Below are 18,924 nucleotides of genomic sequence, written 5' to 3'. Positions count from 1 at the left end.
ACAACAATTTAAAATCATGTGTGACTGGATAATTGCTAATAACTTGAAAATTAACATTAATAAAACCGGATTTATGTATTTTCAAAATAGGATTAGGCCTAATTATGACATTAATCAGAAAAGTATTCTAGAACAAATATTAAATCAAAAAACAAATATGACTGATACAACCAAATTTCTAGGTTTAATAGTAGACAAAAGTCTTAAATGGAAAGAACATATTGAACAAACAGTAAAAAAATTAAGCAAATCATGTTATGCACTTAGAATTTTAAGCAATACATTGGATAAGGAATCCTTACGTACTGCTTATTTTGCTTTATTTCACTCTTACATGACTTATGGAATTGAAATATGGGGAAATAGTAGTTTCAGTGTGAACATTTTTAGATTACAAAAAAGAGCTATTCGAATTATTTGTAATAAGAAACCAAATTCCTCCTGTAAACCATATTTTCGAGAACTAAATATTTTACCATATTACTCCGAATATGTTTATCGTTTACTGTTATTTACAAAAGAAAATGTGGAAAATTTTAAAGAAACTCGTTTTATCGATTATTATGAAACTAGGTATCAATATAAACTCAAACCTAAGTGTTTTAAAACTACGTTATATGCAAAGGGAGTTCAACATAAAGGTATTACGCTTTTTAATAAGTTGCCTAAAAACATATTACTTCTAAACAATCATAATGAATTTAAGAAAGAACTTAGAAATTTTATAATTAAAAAATTTTTTTATTCAATATCAGATATCAATGATTTGTAACATGCTATTATTATGTAATACAGGCCTTTTGATATATTGATAATATAGGTAGGAAACTTTATTCATTGATTTTAATCTGTGATTGTAATTTGTAATGAGTGTTGAAAAAGGAATTTATGTATATATTGTAAATATGCATACTTTTATTAATTTGTCTAAGCCCATATCCCCAAGTGTATTATGAAACACAGGCCTTTTGATATATCTATAATATGAGAAATTTTATTCTTTAATTTTAATTTGTGACTGTTATTTGTTATGAGTATTGAAAAAGGAATGTATGTATATATAGTAAATATGTATACTTATATTAATTCGACTAAGCCCATATCCCCAAGTGTAATGCTTGTAAGGGGATCTAGTGGTGGATTTTAATAAATAAATAAATTTTTTTAATAAATAAATAAAAACTTTTCAATCTTGTTTTTCGACCATTTTGCGCTGTAGGATACATACATGTATCTTTGGAGAAACGTTTGTTTACATGACGGTTATGAAGACGATTTACTTTAGACTTCGGCGGTGAAATTCGTATTAACCATTTACTTATACACGTTAACAGCTACTTGAGGGATCAAAACAACTTCGTAATTCATATTAACCGTATTTCGTATTAAAAGTACTGAACAACATAAAAAATCATACTTTATTTTCTGGGACTGTGAAAGTACTTCGCATAAACGGGAAATTTGTACTAAGCAGATTCGTATTAATGAGGTTTGATGAATGCAGATGCAGAGATATATCAATATGGAGTCAGAATGTGCTAGAGATAGAAACATAGATGCATAGACATATCTAGAGAAATAAATAAATTTTTATATGCAGAGAGAACTATAGTGAGATTTATAGAGGGACATTATAGGGGCTAGGAATATAGAGAGAGATGCTTTGTGTGTGTGTACCTACTTCACACAAATTACAAAGCAATGGAAAGAAGCAAAGCAACGGATGCCGGCCATGAACTAGCATACTTGCCAACTTTTGAAATTCCCAATCCAGTAGAAATTTTAAATGATTAATTATAGCGTAAACCAAACACGGCAATTTGGTTACTCCACGATTAAACATAACAAATAACCAAATACTGTATATTTTATACTATCTAACAAAAAAGTACATTTTATTAAAAACTTCAAATTTTAATTTTTATGATTACCCTAATATTCTGAGTAATTTTATAATCCTGTTTATTCTTCCAATTTTAGATCAATTAGTTAAAATTATCTCAGTTGCTGTTTTGTTTTGTTTGTTATTGTGTCGTCCTTTATTTTCCTGTGTAGGTTGTATTTATTCGCTTGTATGTGTCGTCTTTTATTATCCTGTTTATGTTGTATTTATTCGCTTGTATGTGTCGTGTTTGTATTACTTGTTCTGTGCACACCTCTAAAGCTTCGGCTGTTGGTGTGCATGTCACAAATTTTAATAAATAAATAAATAAATAAATAAATTACCTAAAAATATTGTGAATTTCATATTCCACACACATCTGATTTATAAGTTTACACAATATTGCACCCATCATCAGCTGCACTCAATTCATGTTCTTATCTAGGTATGTAATTAAATATAGGCCTACAAACTTATTTACAACACTTTCGAACTAGCTTTTTTTTTCTTAAGGAAAATGCTTCAGTGATGCTGCAGTTGCTTTCTTAGCTTTTTGAAGAAATTTCTCAGAAAACTTCTGATCATAGCAAAAACCCACTTGTCTGGATTTAATTACAGAAATGCTTTCAAGAGAGTTATTTGACAACTGGGATCTGAACTGGGTCCTGTTTTTCTTGACCAAACTAAACACCCTCTCGCACTCTGCATTACTGTGAGGGATTGTGAGAATGGAAAACATTACTCTAGATAGTCTATCAAATTTCGGTTCCCCAGTTATGCTTTTCATATTTGAGACACTGACCCATTTTTCCACAATATTGGCACTCTGTATTTAACAAGAAAGATATTCCAGCTGAAGGTAAATGAACTGTTTGTGAAGTTCATCCATGGCCATGCTCCTTGTTTCATTGTCTTTAAGTGGTAACATTACAGGAAACAATTTCAGAAAGTACTCAACATCAGAGAAACTGAAATTTTCAATGCCCTCAATGTTGGCAGCACTTGCTTTCATCAAAACTTCGTTCTTCAGAGGAAACTTGTTAACAATATAGTCACATGCAGTGATGAAATACTTTTTCACAGATTCATAAAACACTTTTTTGTCAGATGCTTTTAATTCACTTACAGTTTGTGAAGTCTGAAAGCCAATAACCATATCAGAGTCTTGCCTCTGATTTTCAACAGCATGATAGCTAACTTCAAGAATATCCACATTATTTATAGCAGCAGGCTTAACAAACTTGGATAATATCTCTTTCAACAAGTCGCAGAGCATGTGTCGCAAAATGTGAATTTGCGGTTCTGATGCCTGGAGCATTATGTTTACTTTTTCAAATGTGGGTATCACATGCAACAAAAACAAGCAGAAAGCTCTATTCAGTGGCATTGAGAGAAATAAAAACAGCTTTTCTTCACGACTTAAATTTGGCCTTTTACTTTTCAAAATAAGGTCAGAATCACTTACTGACAAGACTGCACCAGCCATTTTCTTGTAAGAGACCTTAGGATCACCATCTGCTTTTCTTTTACTTGACTGTTTTCTTTCAAAATTAAAAGATTATTTTGTTCCAGACGGTTTGGTTGTCATGCTTGAAGGTGAGGAAGAACACGATGGTGAAAGAACATCTGACTTACCTACTGATGTGAAGTTCTCTTTGGGCAAGAGTGAAGAATCTGATGGTTTCTGAATCATGCCTACCCTCTCTCCAGATTTGTTACTCTCTTTCGGAATACTGTAAGATGCCAGTGACGAACACTGTGGTTTCTGATGACTGACTTCTTTCTTGAAGAAACCCAACAAAGGTTCCCACTGATCTACAAATCTAGTCAGACTTCTACCCAATGACAACCACCTGGTACAAACATGTTTCAAAATCTTCTTAGCATCTTTATTGTGTAGATTTTGAAATTCTGCCAGACTTTCTTTTCGTTTGCTGCTTTTCTCAAGATAATAATAAATGTCTATTAAAATTTCATCAATTTTTACTGGCAAGCAACTTGACCCCTTTTCTGCAGCCAAATTAATCAAATGGCACAAACATCCCATTACAATAAGTCCCTCCTGAGCATTTTTTAAAACAGCTGCCACACCATTTTTATGTCCAAGCATAACTGCAGCATTGTCTGCAGAAAATGATACCATGTTTTTTATGGGCACTTTAAGACGTTCCAATTCTGCCAACATCAAACTGCCGATATTACGACCTGTTGCATCGCCTTGTAAATTAGGCAACGAAAGAATGCACGAGACCATTTTTTGCACATTTTCGTCAAAAAACGTAACTACCACTGGATACAGTTTGGAATCGGAATCATTAATCCCATCGGTTGACAAACAAAAAGGGCCATTTTGCAAATGCGTCACAATATCCTCTGTAGCATTTGCAGACATTTCTTTAACAATAGCAGATGTTTTTGTTCTGCCACAGCTATATGTATTTCTTCGCGACATCGGATGAAGGAAACATTTTCCTAAATAAAGGCCCGGCGTGGTCAGCCACACTAAGCGGCAGGTTATGTTCCACAATGAAATGCGTGAACAAATACTTACTTCTAATGACGGCATTGTCCACGCTTTCAGTTTCCACAAAATAATTCTGAATTTTCGTATTTTCTTCGCCAATTTTCATATTATTGTTGTGTTTGGTGGTTTTGCCATGATTTCTAATGTCGTTTTTTCCGCCGTGTGCAATGTTTACATCGCAACGGCAAACCTTACAGAAGGCATACGTATTACCTTTATCAGACTTGATAATATACGGAAACTCTTGCATATACACGTCTCTGAATGCCTGCGAGTACTGCTTGGTTTTTCCGCTCATATTGTAAACAATACAATTGTACTGATGCCACAAACACAATTACAATACACGCATCTCTAAATAATTATTTACGTAGCACAATGCATTTCGTTTAATGCAAGCTAAATAAAAAAATAATTATATAACCGTATTCAAACCACAACACTTTCTTCCGCGCTAAAATACTCAAAGACAGCTAAAAAATACATGCCCAAAAGCCAGAGCCCTAAAGATAAACACAACACAAACTACACGATGATTGGCTTGTAGCAACCAATGAAGAAACGACTGACACGGATGTATTTTATTTGACCTTTATATCCCGTCGCTGATACAATACCAAAATCTTACAAACGTATTTTAATAACGTAAAAATGTCGGAAAACCAGTAAAATAACTGATATGGCCGTACAATTCTACAATAATATGCTTTTCCGTACATTTTACGGGTAAATCGTACAAGTTGGCAAGTATGAACTAGTAACTAATAAGAAAGGACATGGCCCCCTCGGTTAAGGACAGTAACGTACTCGGGAGCTGCAACTCCTCCACGTATCTGGCCGCCAGGGACAGCACGTGGGGCGCCGGGAAAGCGTTGACGCGGAGCAGCTTCGCCAGCTCGGCGGACATCTTCCTGACGGTGGCGTGGACGACCGTCCTGGGGAACGCGCCGAACAACAGGCCGTCCACCGCCTTCAGGTTGGTACAAGCCGGGAAGAACTGCGACACCTCGTGATAGGACAGCGCACCCTCCGAGATCCACCTGCGAGGAAAACACTTACCGGTGATGGGCGACACCAACACCGACACCGATCCAATCACGCGTACATTTCTTCACCAGATCTAATAACCGATATAAAACTGATTCAATACTTTTTGTAAATAACCACAGTGCAAGTATTCAGAAATTCAATACTTTTAATAAGTAAGTACAGTCAAATGCCCTAACTTGGGATGCCACTCTAACTTGGGACAAGGTTAGAATATTTCCAAAAATGGAGTTGGTAGCACTGTGGCTATTTATTGTTACCTCTATGGCAAGTTATCTTATCAGTTTTGTTTTGTTATTCCGTTTTATGTTGATTTCAGAGTGTATGGGCGTGTTAGGAGCTGTGGGGGACGATTTTTGCAAATCCACGAAAATCGGTAAGTTATTTTAGTGAATTAATAAAGTTTTAAAAACTCTAACACTGTCCCAAGTTCGATATAGGAGCTCTAAGTATGAGAATACCTGGTAAAACGTGGCTGTCTCAAGTTAGGTACCATGGCCCTAACTTGGGACAATCAACATTATTATTTGTTTTTAATATTAAAAGGAAATATTAAATATTCCAATTTAGAGAATGTAGAGCCTAAGGGTCCTTCGGAATGTGGGTATTTTTTAAATTATTTTATTGTTTTATAAAGGGGTATTTATTACAGTTTGAAGTGCAAAACTGTCCCAAGTTAGGGCATTTGACTGTACTTCAATATAATTTTTTGTAAGGATTTATGGTGGATGAAAATAAAAGAATTTTACCACATAAGATCTGTTATACTACAATACACATTATGCCTGTTGACTAATTAACAAACACAACATTCTTAAATAACAGAAAAATTAAAGTAAAAGAAACCTACAGAATTATAAGTAAGTATATGGGTGACAGCAATTTTCATGAGAATAGGTTTTTTTTAAGTATCGGATGGAATCAATTATATCATAAAGCTAGAAAATTGGGAATATCTGCAAATGTCAATATCTAAAAAATTGCACTGGTACATCACTAATAAACTAATAAATACCATGAACCCTTCTCTGTAGAGCGAGAATTAAAGTTTCAACAAGGAATAAATGTTAAACTTGTGCAAACAATATTACAAACAATACACGGAAGCAGGGTTGGAAAAAACCATGTTTAAAAAAACTTTTTATTTTTTTTTTCAGTTTTTTAAGATCAAACAAGTTTTTTTTAAGTAAGTTATTTATTATGGTTCTCAGCATGTTCAAATGAAAGCCATACCAAGCCCGCTTTCTGCCACTCATGTTAAATCAGAAACGCTATAACATAAAAAAAAAACCTGAAATCCACCATATCTGTACAGCTGACTGGGACTTAACAACAGAAAGGGTATTTCCCCACAGGAAGAGGATTCTCCATATAAAGGGTGTATCTCGCAAAACGGGGATTTACAGTAGTCAGGAATTTCCCACATCGGAATTTTTTTATAATAATAAATTTTTTCATGAGATCTTTTTTTTTACACTTTGACTACAATTCACTAATTAATTAAATTTTAGAGGAGTATTTAGCTGGGTAAAATTTAAAACTTATAAGATCTTGGTTAGCATATAATTTTTACAATTTTTGTTCACGTACATAGCAAGAATCATTAATGAGCATACTTTTGTTGTTATTTTTGCGGAATTAGATCTTTCATTAAAAAAAAAAAATTAAGATACTCTATTTAAAATTATATATTTTTTAAAAAATTTGGTTTTCCTATAAAAACCACTTGGTTCGAACCACCGGTGTTTTAAATCGGCCAACCCTGCCGCTCACCTCATCACATCCCCCAGGAAGATGTTGCTGTCGACCAGTCGCAGGCCGAGGTACAAGATGCACAGTAGCCTGCTGCGCGTGATGTAGGACGGGTCTCTCTGGCGTACTTTATGATCCACTGGCTTCGCCTCCTTCGTTTTCATCTTGTCAAACTTCTCCATCGCCTTTCGAGAAAACATGCTCCACCTACGAAATACATAGGGAAAAAAAAAAAAAAAAGACATTACAGATGTTACATTACCAATACTACTAAACCAGAATAAATTATATATATATATATTTTTTTAAAGTCATTTTTCTGCTCACCTGTCAAACGACTTTCGAGATGAAGTTGAAGGAACACCAAACGAACTGTCCGACAGGTCGTCATCAAGTACGCTACTCAACAAATCATCTGGGTTGTCGACACGGGAACTGGCATAGTCTGCTCTGGCCAAAGCTTTCTAGGAACACAATTTTCCAGAATTTAACTAACAATTAAATGGAATGAAAGTAAACATTCACTGAAAAATAGGCAATCTGCAAAGAGAAGTTCTAAATAAAGTATACACTATAAGACGGTTTTCTTCAACCTTTTCTGAATCATGTATTAATAAATTTCACACCTAAAGTGATGTCGGCCCATCTGTATCAAATAAATTATATCACTATAGGTAATCATTACGATGTCTGTTTTTCCACGACTGATTGTTTGTCGTTTTAATTGCAATGATGACTAAAGTAATGTGAATCCAAATACATTTCAATAAAATATGTTTTACGTTTATATATGTTTTGGGTCTACCATCTAATATTTTTGAAAGTTAATAAAATAATATTTAAGAAACTAAGAAAGTTGTAGCACAAAATTATGTTTATAAATAATATAAAAAAAGTATTTAATCTTTAATTTTAAATTACATATCATGTTTATAAAGGAAAAACCATTGTACAAGAAAAAATACATTAACTTTTTTGAACTTTTAATGAATGAAAGAACTTAGTCAATATTTCTTATAAAACTTATCAAAAGCTTCCAACAGACTGAACGGTTTAGCGAAATATCAGTGAACACCACGATACAGCGTTAACCCGACAACCAACACCGCTAATAACTTTCACATGTGTTTTACAATGCTACAAATGATCTTTCAAAAATGTTACAGAGAGCTTAAACCATTCATTACAATACAAAATCCAATGTTTGGTCAAATCTACTAAATCAAAATTTCTAATTTTATTCTTAAAAGAGTGCTTGAATCAAATCCAGATCTTAAAAGCCAGAAAAAAATTACATATAAAAAAAACTCAGATATTTTAAATTTTGAATGAACATTAAATATATTATTCATTAAATTTTTAAAATTAAAAAAAGCATATATTATTTGTTTAGGATATTAGCCATTTAAGAGTAAAAAAAGTTCTATGATGTGTTAAACAAGTATCTCCACAGCACTGTAACTGATGGGTGATGGCAGATCCACAAAAAAATTTTTGATAGCTTCTGTACAGATGAATAATATATATTATCCTATTCAACTATACAGGTGCTAATGTTTGAATTTCTGAATTTGCCCCTGAAGTAGTTTTTTATAATCTTTTTCCTTGAACATACGTAAAATTTATCGAATACTTAGGATACAACGGTTTTTGAGGATTTAAGGATTTGAGTGGACCATCCCTAATTAAAATGTTTAGAAACTAAAGAATTTTTAATTCAACCAAAATTCATCTACAGGTGCCAGAAACTCTTTGTACCAGTTCTGATTCAAATGATGTTGAGTTATTATAAACACAGGGGAAAGTAAAACCTTGACAATTACTTGGAGTAAAAAATTCCTTTCAGAAAATAGGTTTTTCATTGCATACCAAACCTACTCTTCTTTTATTAGCCAAATATATTTTATTTTTACAAGCAAACAGTAAATCCCTTTTAAAACATTTCTCACTATACTTAGAAATTCAGATTTATTAACAGGGATATTTTATTTGTGTGTATTTATAGGACCAGTGCTAAAGTTTTACTAACTTTTTATGCAGGAAACTTTTTGAAGTGGGATATTCTTAGGAGGGTTTAACTCTATTTTCAAACACAGTCTGTATATTGAACTACACTTCCAATACATTTTACATAATTATTTAAACTAAGGAATATCTTTAACTGAACAAGAAGTAATTTCATAAAGAAACATATTCGAGACAGACAGAAACTGCATACCCATTACTCAGGACATCCCTGAATAATTAGTGTTTTTTTTTTTTTTTTTTTTTTAAATAATTTACCTATGTTGAAATTTTCTGAAAGAAATAAATAAAATCCTGCCTCCACCACCCCCACAGAGAGACTGTTTCAGACAGAACCTTGCACAGACCATTTTATATTATTGTTTGTATGACTATGGCCTTAAACATAATTTAAAAAAAAAAAAAAAAAAGCAGTCTGCATGATGGCAGAATGGGGTATGACATTTCCCCTCAAATTATTTTCACTAGGAAATTTACACAAATTTTCCAGGAATTTAAGTAACTTCCCTGGCTTTTACTGACTAATTCCTACTTGCCTGACATTTCAGAATGTGAACAATCTGTTCGTTTTTAGAACTTTATTGACCTTTTCCACAAATTAAAAGTTTTTATTTAATTTGATTTTCGAAAATTAACTGCTACAATTTGGCCCAACTTGAACATACCTGTACTTACAATATTTACATAATCTAATAGCAAGCAGTATTACTTTTATAATACACTAGCTAATAACCCTCGGCTTCGCTCGTGCAACTTCAGGGTACTGCTAAAATATTACAAATGTACATGATTAATTCCAAACCTTTTCACTAAAAAATAGACACAATAAAATATAAGTTGCATAAAGATTTAATTCATAACAAAATTAGTATTATACATTACAAATAAACCACTATAACATAATTATTAAGTCTATTTGGAAATTTGAAGCACCAGAGGCTTATTGTTAAGCACAAATTTATTTAACCATAAAAAAAAACATTTTTTTTATAAGAGGAAAGAAAGTTGTTTTCATTAATACAGTAGAACCCTGTTATAATGTTTTTCAAGGGAGCACAAGAAAAAAACATTATAAGCAGGAAAACATTATAAGCAGGAAAACATTATAAGCAGAAAATCTCAATTTAGCACTTAACAATGTTCGAGCTTTGTACCAATGGACTCACCAAGCTATGTAAACAACTTTAATGTTAAAACCAAAGATAGTATACTTGATACATGAATTTTCTAAAACAAGCCAACAATTTTTCAACTTCGTCTTGTTCCCTGGTTAAATTTTGTTTGTCTTTAAAGATACACTGCCACATTTTTTGTAAAATTGTCTCACGATTCATGATGACAACATTAAGAGTGAGAACGTCTACTCCTTCGCCACCTGAAAATGTTTAATTTTGGGATTCCTATGTATGAATGAAAAAAAAAATATTTTTAAGCAATAGAAAACACTTTTAGTTATGCCCTCGCTCAATGGTTGGCAACTTAAATATCGTAGGTCTATGTACGTGCATCTGAATACCCACTGGAATGGCAAGGAAAAGAGTTGACTAAGGGTGCCAACTGACACGTAACTATGAACATTGTGTACCTTCAGTATATTGCATAAAATTGTATTTTAACAAACTTCCTGTATTGTATGGCAGTTATTGTAAACATAAACATACATAAAGGAAACTTTTTATCGTAAGTGTTGGAATAATTTGGTTTTAAAACATTTTTTCCCCATTTATTGAATGTTAGAAAGCAAACATTATAAGCAGGAACTTACACTATTTATGAACGTTATATGCAAGAAATAAATACATTGTCCTTATGGAGGAAATATTGGGACTTTAAAAATATGACATTATAAGCAGGAAAACATTATATGCAGGAACATTATAACAGGGTTCTACTGTATTATATTATAACATTGGCAACACAAGTTTTGAACACATGCAATGTAGTACTGAACACATATTCTACCACACATCGGGCTGATGTGTCAACATTGTCAGGTACTAATGCACAAATCTCAGAGCTATCCGGTACTGGTCTCCCATGCACCTGCACATACCTTCGTTACCCCTCTTTTCAAGGGCACAGCCGATGAGTTCAAAACATCCGTTTCCTCAGACGTGTTGTGTTGGTCATCAACAGTTTTCTTCTTCTTGTTCACCTTTCTGGACTTCTTTTTGGCGGACATGCCGTAAACGACGAACATATCTCTGAAATTGAACGAAAACGTCTTCTTTTAGTGTGTGAATAAATACAGTAGACTTCCTATAGTCCAGCATTAAATAGCACTGCATGCCAGATGGTCCGGCACCAGTGAAGAAGCCAACTAAAGCAAAATTAAGCTAAAAACCTATAATGTTTAGCTAAGGCTGAAAATGCTTTTACAGCACGGACTTAAGTCCGTTTACAGCACTCGGCGTGGCACAAGATTGGTCGGAAACGTTCAGAACTGTTATATATAAATGAGCCTTTAAATGTACAACAACAATTTATTTTTTGCCTGTATTTGTATTGAAATTTTTAGCCTTATGCATCTGCTAGATGCCTAACACCATGTTATATTGTATTACCTCTATAATTCAGCATTTGGCCACTGCGAGAGATATAACCAGATATCACCAGATACACCAGTATTTTCAGTAACCCAGCACCATCAAAGTTCCAAATGTGCAGGATTATCAGAAGTCTACTGTACATGACATTAGTGATTCAAAAACCTGTGAAACCACTCACTGTGGCACGGATCTTCAATACTCACACAGTTTGATACTGCACTGTACTAAAAGAGGGTTTCAACTTATTCTGGCCAATAACATATATTCAAACAACACATGCTTCGTACCCTCTCGTTGGACCAAAAATTAAGGACTTTTTAAGGACCCTTTTACTTCATCGCCTTCACCACTATCATGAGGTAAAAAACTATCTGTATTACCACAAACTCTTCAAGAAAATAACAATGTTAAATAGTTAATGCACAAAAAATAATTTCCTTGGTAAGTTCAATTCTTACATATACACCCCAATTGTCCATAAGCATAATATCAAACCGAAATTTGAAGCACATTTTACACTTACTTTGTAAGTTCAAAGTAGGCCAGTAAAAAACACGTTTTCAGTTTAAAGATAAGATAACATAAATTCAAAATGTTTCTTTGCATAAAATCTAATCACGTGGCCCAAAATTCACCAATATGGTTACCACTCAAAATTCCATGGTTGTCCTGTTCACGACGAGAAGACTACGCGCTAGTCAGAGCACTTGTGCTCAGAGGTGACACCGCGCTAGAAGCGCCAGCGAGCATCGCACTTATCATCCCGCCTCACTGACACAAACACACCTCTGACTAGGCAGGCCCCTTAATATCTTTCCCGCATAATGAAATAACAGCTACACCACCCCAAGACTTTAGTCGTGTGAACATAAAGGAAGAGGGGGGGAAGAGGAGGGCTGCAAGGTCAAGGCACTTGAAGTAGGAAGTGGAGAAGTATTTTTTTTGTTCTTGCGACGGCCGAACATGAAGTCAGGGCAGTGTTGCCACGCCGCCGGCCGGCCATCTCACCGCTGGCCGGGTCCGCTGCTTTTGATGAGCTATCGCATCATTTTTTGGCACAATAGGATTATGAATACTGCCACATTTACAAACTAGCCGAACGTTTCGTAAAACATTTGCTGGAACAAATCTTTCACCCAAGAAAACTATTTTAAAAAAAAATCAAAGCTATTACATATCAGATGCCTGTGCTGATACCTTGTTATCGGCAGAGAGCAGGATATCTGCCCCCATCCTACATCAGCTATTTTTTCTTTAACTGCAAAAAAAAAAAAAAAAAGCTGCACTCACTTGTCGTGGTAGTTAAATCCTAGCTTGGGCAGGTGGTGGCTGGAAATGAAGGCCACATCGAGCTTCTTCAGCAGAATCACCCAGAGCTGCAACACCACTAGCTTCAGTTCGGGCGGGGCGCCCAAGGAGATAAGCTCATCAACCAAGCCTTTCAGAACAAAGTTGTAGCACTCCCAAGTGGTCCAATCATGACCTGCAAAAACGGAAAGAAAAAAATTAAAAATGAATAAAAAAAAAAAGAGCACATGTAACTCGGTACATGTGATAGAAGTAAACTTCTTTGGCTTTTGAAACCTCGACTCTTAAGTATATCGTAAGGGGTAAAATGGCAGAGAGGGAGAGAGAAAAAGAAAAAGGAGAATATTTTCTAAATAAATATGAATTAACAAAAATTATTACCCACTTCAAAATAACTGTTCAGGATATCACTAATTATTTGTCAATCAATAATGATTAATTTATGTTATATTGATATTTTGAGGACCCCCAACTATTGTGATTTCAGCTTTACCTGTGGACACAGACTGCACACTAGAAGTTGAAGCATTGCTCTTCACAGAAAGGCTGCGCCCATACACATACGCCTCCCCCGTGTTGATCACTTCTTCCACAACTTCCTACAACACAAAACATTCCACGTATAGTAGACTTAATTTGAACTTACATAGCATTGCACAGGCACACCCACATTTCTTCCTTTTTTATTTATTAATTTATTTATACAATTTCTACCAACAAAGATCTGCAAACAGATGCAGTAAACAAGCTTATAAAAAAAAACCTCCCAAAAACCTAATAATTTTTATGTTATAGGTTCTGTATGTATCTTCAGTAGAAATATATTTTAAAGGAGCATAATGCAGCAAACTTCCAATAATCCGGCACGTTTAGAAATATGCTGGTCCCAGATCAACAAAAATGCCGGATCAACGAACGGTAGGTACATTCCTTTATCGATAAACACCAAGTTTTAGAGAAAATATGTCTGCAAGATGGTGTTTAGTTTTGCTGCAAATATTGTTCAGCAGAAACATAGGATGGACATTCCAACACATTCACAGGCCAAAACTAAAACAACTGTCAAGTTCTGGTGATGAAACTCGAAGCGTGCCGATCAAACCAAGTGATCCGGAACCTTGCTGAACACTTCCAAATATATCCGGGCCTCACAGAGCGCGTCCAACCTGCCACTTGTGTGCTTCCTGTGAAAGTGTTTTTGACCTTTGTTAAAAAATTATAGATTTTAGCTTAAGTTTGCTTACTTAGTTGTTTTAAGGGTAAATATGTAGTTGAGCGGTATTTGCGAAAAAAAATTTTAAAAATCCGAAAATACCTTTATTAGACGCTGTTCAACTTCCCCTTTTCATTAAAAGCGGCGGAGGTAAGAAATTCCAAATACATTTGGTAAATATTTACCGTCATTAAAAGTTAAAGACTCCCAATTTAACCAACCTTTATACCCCCTGGATTATAATACTTTTACCAAGTAGAGAAAAACTGTAACTCTTAAAATTTACAAGCAATCATTTTCCTTCAGAAAACCCCCTTCGACAGCCGTCTTCCCAGCAATGTTCTTAACTTAGAACAGCCTTCCCATACTTTACGCCCACCCATTTCCTTGTAGCATTGCCCAACCTTGTTGCATGGCCTTATTTTATAACAATTTCAATCCGAACTGTATAAAATTCTTTTATAAACAAAAGGTAATTTAAAAAAAAAACTTAAACTGAAGCATACCTGCGATTGAGCATGACATTCGTTACAAAAATAAAATCCACTGTCTGTGTAGTAATCGCCACCTCCACAAACTTCACACGTAAGTTTTCTATTCATTACCGACTAAACCAAAAATTCCATTCGAAAGTGAAATACTATCTCCTACTATAATATTTACTTATAATCTTTACCCGCCAAGTACACGTGAGTTTACAACCAAAGACCAAATTATGTAGTACGACAATGTAGGAAAGTCGTCAAAAAAACGAAAGACACATTGACATTACGCGGCACATTCTAGCGTTAGTGCCTGATACTATCACGTTAGTCAATTTTTCGATAAGAGTATGTTGGCAATTTTGAATTGTCATCAGTGGCGTCTCGTCAGGGCAAGCAAGGCAAGCAGTGCTTGCCCAGGCAGTTTCCAGACATTGTATTTTTTAAATAAATATTTTATTCAGAATAGTATTTTACTTTGGCTCGTGCAGTTAGGTGTATGTATTTTTTACACTATCTTCTTGGGACCCAATACTGTGCGCTGTGCGCTATAAAAAAAGAACTCGTTGACACAAAAACATGCTGTTTTAGAAGCGTTGCTAGGTTTAGAAGCGCTGGTAGGATCGCTTTCAGCAGGAAGGCTGCCGCAGTAGTTTCCTTTCGGAAGGGGGGTGGCATGGTACAAAGGTTCAGGGAGGGGATTGGCTGGAAAAATACGCGGTAGAAGCTACGAAGGTAATGCTTTCTTGCCGAACTGGAGCGAACATGGCCGAAGCAGACGGTGGAATTTTTCCGCCGACTGCTTCGGCTATGTCCGGTACAGTTCGGCACGGCAGGTGGCGATGTCGCGTTTCAGTCGGCGGTCGTCTCTCGGGGCGCGCGCATCTCTCCCGCGGGCTGTTGGCTGGCAGTGCGTGGGGGATTTGTGGGCGTACGATGATACTACACTCCCACTTAGTATATAAGTAATGTAGAGTAGGTATTTTACTATCAGAATAATGTAAGTCAATCATTATTTTTCAAAAATAATGTATTTAAAAAAATGTCAATTTTTCTACCTGTGGAATAGTCAATGTTCAGTTAAGAAAACTACTTAAATAGCACCATTTTGTACCTTGAAATCCATATTTTCTCGGCGGAGGGCCCCCAGACCCCCCCCCCCCCCCAACCTCATCATGTTTTGGTGTGAACGGAGTTATTGCTTCCCCTCATGTAAACCTCACGCCTCGCCACTGATTGTCATGTCCACCAGTTTGGCCTCGGCTGGTATGATAGCACAAGCCCCAAGTGCGTCACCCATCCTACATAATCTATGGGGATGAAAGTTAGTTCGCAACCCGCCCCTAGATGGCAGACAAAGGGGAATGTAAATTAAGGAAACTTTGTCTACCTGCCCTGCCTAATTCAGGACAATTATGTAAATACCCAGTGTTGTTACAAGAAACCTGTTAATTATACACGTGAATGTAAAGAGTATTGTAATTCGAATATGTATGCACAGGAAGGGTACAGATGTGCCCTCCCTAATGAATATGTACATACATTGTATATTTACCCTGGCTGAGCTAATTTAGGTTAGGAAAAAAAGAAAAAAATCACCAGGTAGTAAGCTGTCCCCAGTACTTCTGGGTAAATAAAAGTGACTAAAATACTTGAGCAGTGTTATTTAGGCACCGACCTCTCTGGAGGACTGCTGCTCCTTCCTACCTCTCCCTGCTCTTGGGCAGCGACCCCACTCGGGGACCTCTCCCGCTCTCTCCCCCCCCCTGCACCAGGGCAGCGACCCCATCTCGGGAACCGCTCCCGCTCTCTCCCTGCTCTTGGGCAGCAACCTCTGCTTGGGGACCGCATCTGCTCCTCTCCTCTCTGCCTGGGACAAGTCAGAATGTACGTTTTTTTCCCAATTTTATGCAGTTGTAATTAGTTTGTATGTCTGAAAAAATGTTCGTGCAATGCATGGTGCAACAGTTAAAATGTTTCTAAATTCTCAAAGTCGTTTTTGAAAGTGACATTTCTATAGATGCTTTGGTGGTACCCAAGTCGTCTGCATGTAGCATTATTAACCTATTTTCACATTCTCTTACATTAACAACAGAACACATTAAGCGTAGCTGTGTGCCAAATAAATCTCTGCGATAACAAAAGTAATCTGGAATACATTTTATAAACTTTAATAGTCATAGAAAGAAATAGTAGTAGCTTGAAAAATACTTTAAAATGTTGAGAATATACCATTGATATAAAATATTTTACTTTCCTCATTGGAATGGTGTACTTAGCATTGTGGTATTATGGGTGGCTGGTAACTGGAAGTTCGTGAGGTCAAAACCCAGCTCTTTTATATGACTCTATAACATTTTAACTCTGTAGTTAAAGAAAATCACATTATTGTTATTTGTTTAAATTAACTTTAAATACACAACTCAGCCCATTAGATTGTTTATTATTTGCCAATATCCGTTTACAGGTGCAATGGTAAACGTCCATCATGCAAAATGTCTGTTGTGACCTTGGTTATGTCGATTAAATTCTTCGATTTCACAGGTATGGCCCAAGCGAACTTACTATACACGACCAGCATAGGCGACTGGAGGACTCTCTGGTGTGAAGGTAAGGAGACTCAAGAACCTAAGGCCATCTAGCCAGTGTGTGTTACTGGTGGCCAATCTTGTGTGAAGATGCGCAGAATATTTTGAACAACAGGCTTTCTAGCCAGTGTGTGCGACCAATTGTCTGTCTAGTGTGAAGTTGTGCAGAATCTATGGAACCACAGGCTGTCTACTCAGTGTGTGTGACTAGTGGCCTGTGACATCTGGTAGACACAGTTGCTCGCCGAAGATCCAGGGTACGTCGCGAATGAGTAAAGCAGGCCATATGCAGCTGGTCTGCTTCGAGGGTGAAGTTCAACTGTTGAGGCTGTGGATTTATCGCGGCTTCCCAGTTCTATTCCCACGAAAATGTTTCGTGTGCAAAAGAGTAATGCAGGTCATGCTCACAGACCAATCGCGCTATGACAGATAGTGGTAATTTTTTGTTGCCTAATTATTGGAATGGTAATATTGTCTAATAATTGCTTCATTTAATTTTGAACAGTATTAATTAGGAGCAAAGTAACAGCAATACACTGGTCGATTTTCACTAGGACGACAATCGATATGCTGGTGGCAGCTGTGCGGACTAAATGAGCACCGAGGGTTGACATCAACTGATTAAAATTACATTTAGCAGCTTTAGTTCAATTGGAGAGTACAGGAATGCACATAACACAATCGAGTTACATCCACATCTTTGTCAAGTGAGTCAAATCCGCTTTTTCCTGGAATGATTGAGTACCACCACCAGGGGTAGTTTTCATGGGAGATGCGAATCAATCTGAGGCTCGTTGGTCTAGGTCACATTTATGTAAACAAATAAACCTTTTACATTTTTCCCCCTGTAAATTCATTACATATGCAAATGGCTTATTAACACATTTAAATGTTTCCAGTAGCAACAGACCTGGAAAGTTATGAATACAAAAAAATAACTTATCATGCAGGCGTTGCACTGTTCCGACTGTGGTTAGTGTTCGATGCACGGCCCTACTCTGACTACACTAGCTCTGTTAAGGCGTCGGTGGATCAAAATGGCCTGTGTGACTTGAGGGATCACAGGCGCTGGTATAAAGGTTTATTTGGAATTTTTTTAATATATACAAATTACATATCAAAACTTTACCATCATTAAATGTAAATCATTCAGAAATTAAGATGAACACTTAATTATATTTGGATTATTTTCTTCCTTCAATGTCTCAACGTTTAAAATTGTTATTTTATTCTATTTTATTTTTAATCTAATTTTATTGATTATTTTGATTCTCACTGTTGCCAATCATAAACTTGTCGTACGTCTAGTAGATGTTTAGTTCACAGAAAAAATATATTTTATTTCTTGCGAGATTGATATTTTTTAGTTATTTTGCAAGAAAAAATTTATAATTTTAAATTTTGTCTTTATTTTGAATGTGGAAATAAAAACTTCAATTTGTCATTGTGTCATTGTATATGTACTATGTGTACGATACTTTTGGGTAGGGAGATGTACTTGTGCAATATATAAGTACGATAATATGTTTTGACACTATTGGTATCACCGTTTTT

General features: G+C 35.5%; 1 protein-coding gene across 2 annotated transcripts in view; it reads right to left on the bottom strand.

Moving 5' to 3' along the window:
- Nucleotides 1–15,034, bottom strand: part of LOC134539740 (TATA box-binding protein-associated factor RNA polymerase I subunit B) — a 31,276-nt gene extending 16,242 nt beyond the window's left edge. For both annotated transcript variants that reach the window (XM_063382002.1, XM_063382003.1), the window contains exons 1-7: nucleotides 14,807–15,034; nucleotides 13,581–13,686; nucleotides 13,070–13,262; nucleotides 11,284–11,434; nucleotides 7,533–7,669; nucleotides 7,227–7,412; nucleotides 5,214–5,446 (exon numbers count right to left, since the gene is read on the bottom strand). In XM_063382002.1, the coding sequence (XP_063238072.1) occupies nucleotides 5,214–5,446; nucleotides 7,227–7,412; nucleotides 7,533–7,669; nucleotides 11,284–11,434; nucleotides 13,070–13,262; nucleotides 13,581–13,686; nucleotides 14,807–14,902 (1,102 nt within the window). In that variant the 5' untranslated portion in view covers nucleotides 14,903–15,034. The remainder of the gene's footprint in view (nucleotides 1–5,213; nucleotides 5,447–7,226; nucleotides 7,413–7,532; nucleotides 7,670–11,283; nucleotides 11,435–13,069; nucleotides 13,263–13,580; nucleotides 13,687–14,806) is intronic.
- Between the last annotated feature and the right edge of the window lie 3,890 nt (nucleotides 15,035–18,924).

This window comes from Bacillus rossius, chromosome 15 (genome assembly GCF_032445375.1).
Source record: "Bacillus rossius redtenbacheri isolate Brsri chromosome 15, Brsri_v3, whole genome shotgun sequence".
NCBI classification, from domain to species: domain Eukaryota; kingdom Metazoa; phylum Arthropoda; class Insecta; order Phasmatodea; family Bacillidae; genus Bacillus; species Bacillus rossius.
The sequence above is the reverse complement of the archived record's forward strand: the minus strand, read 5'-3'. Positions and strand labels throughout refer to the sequence as shown.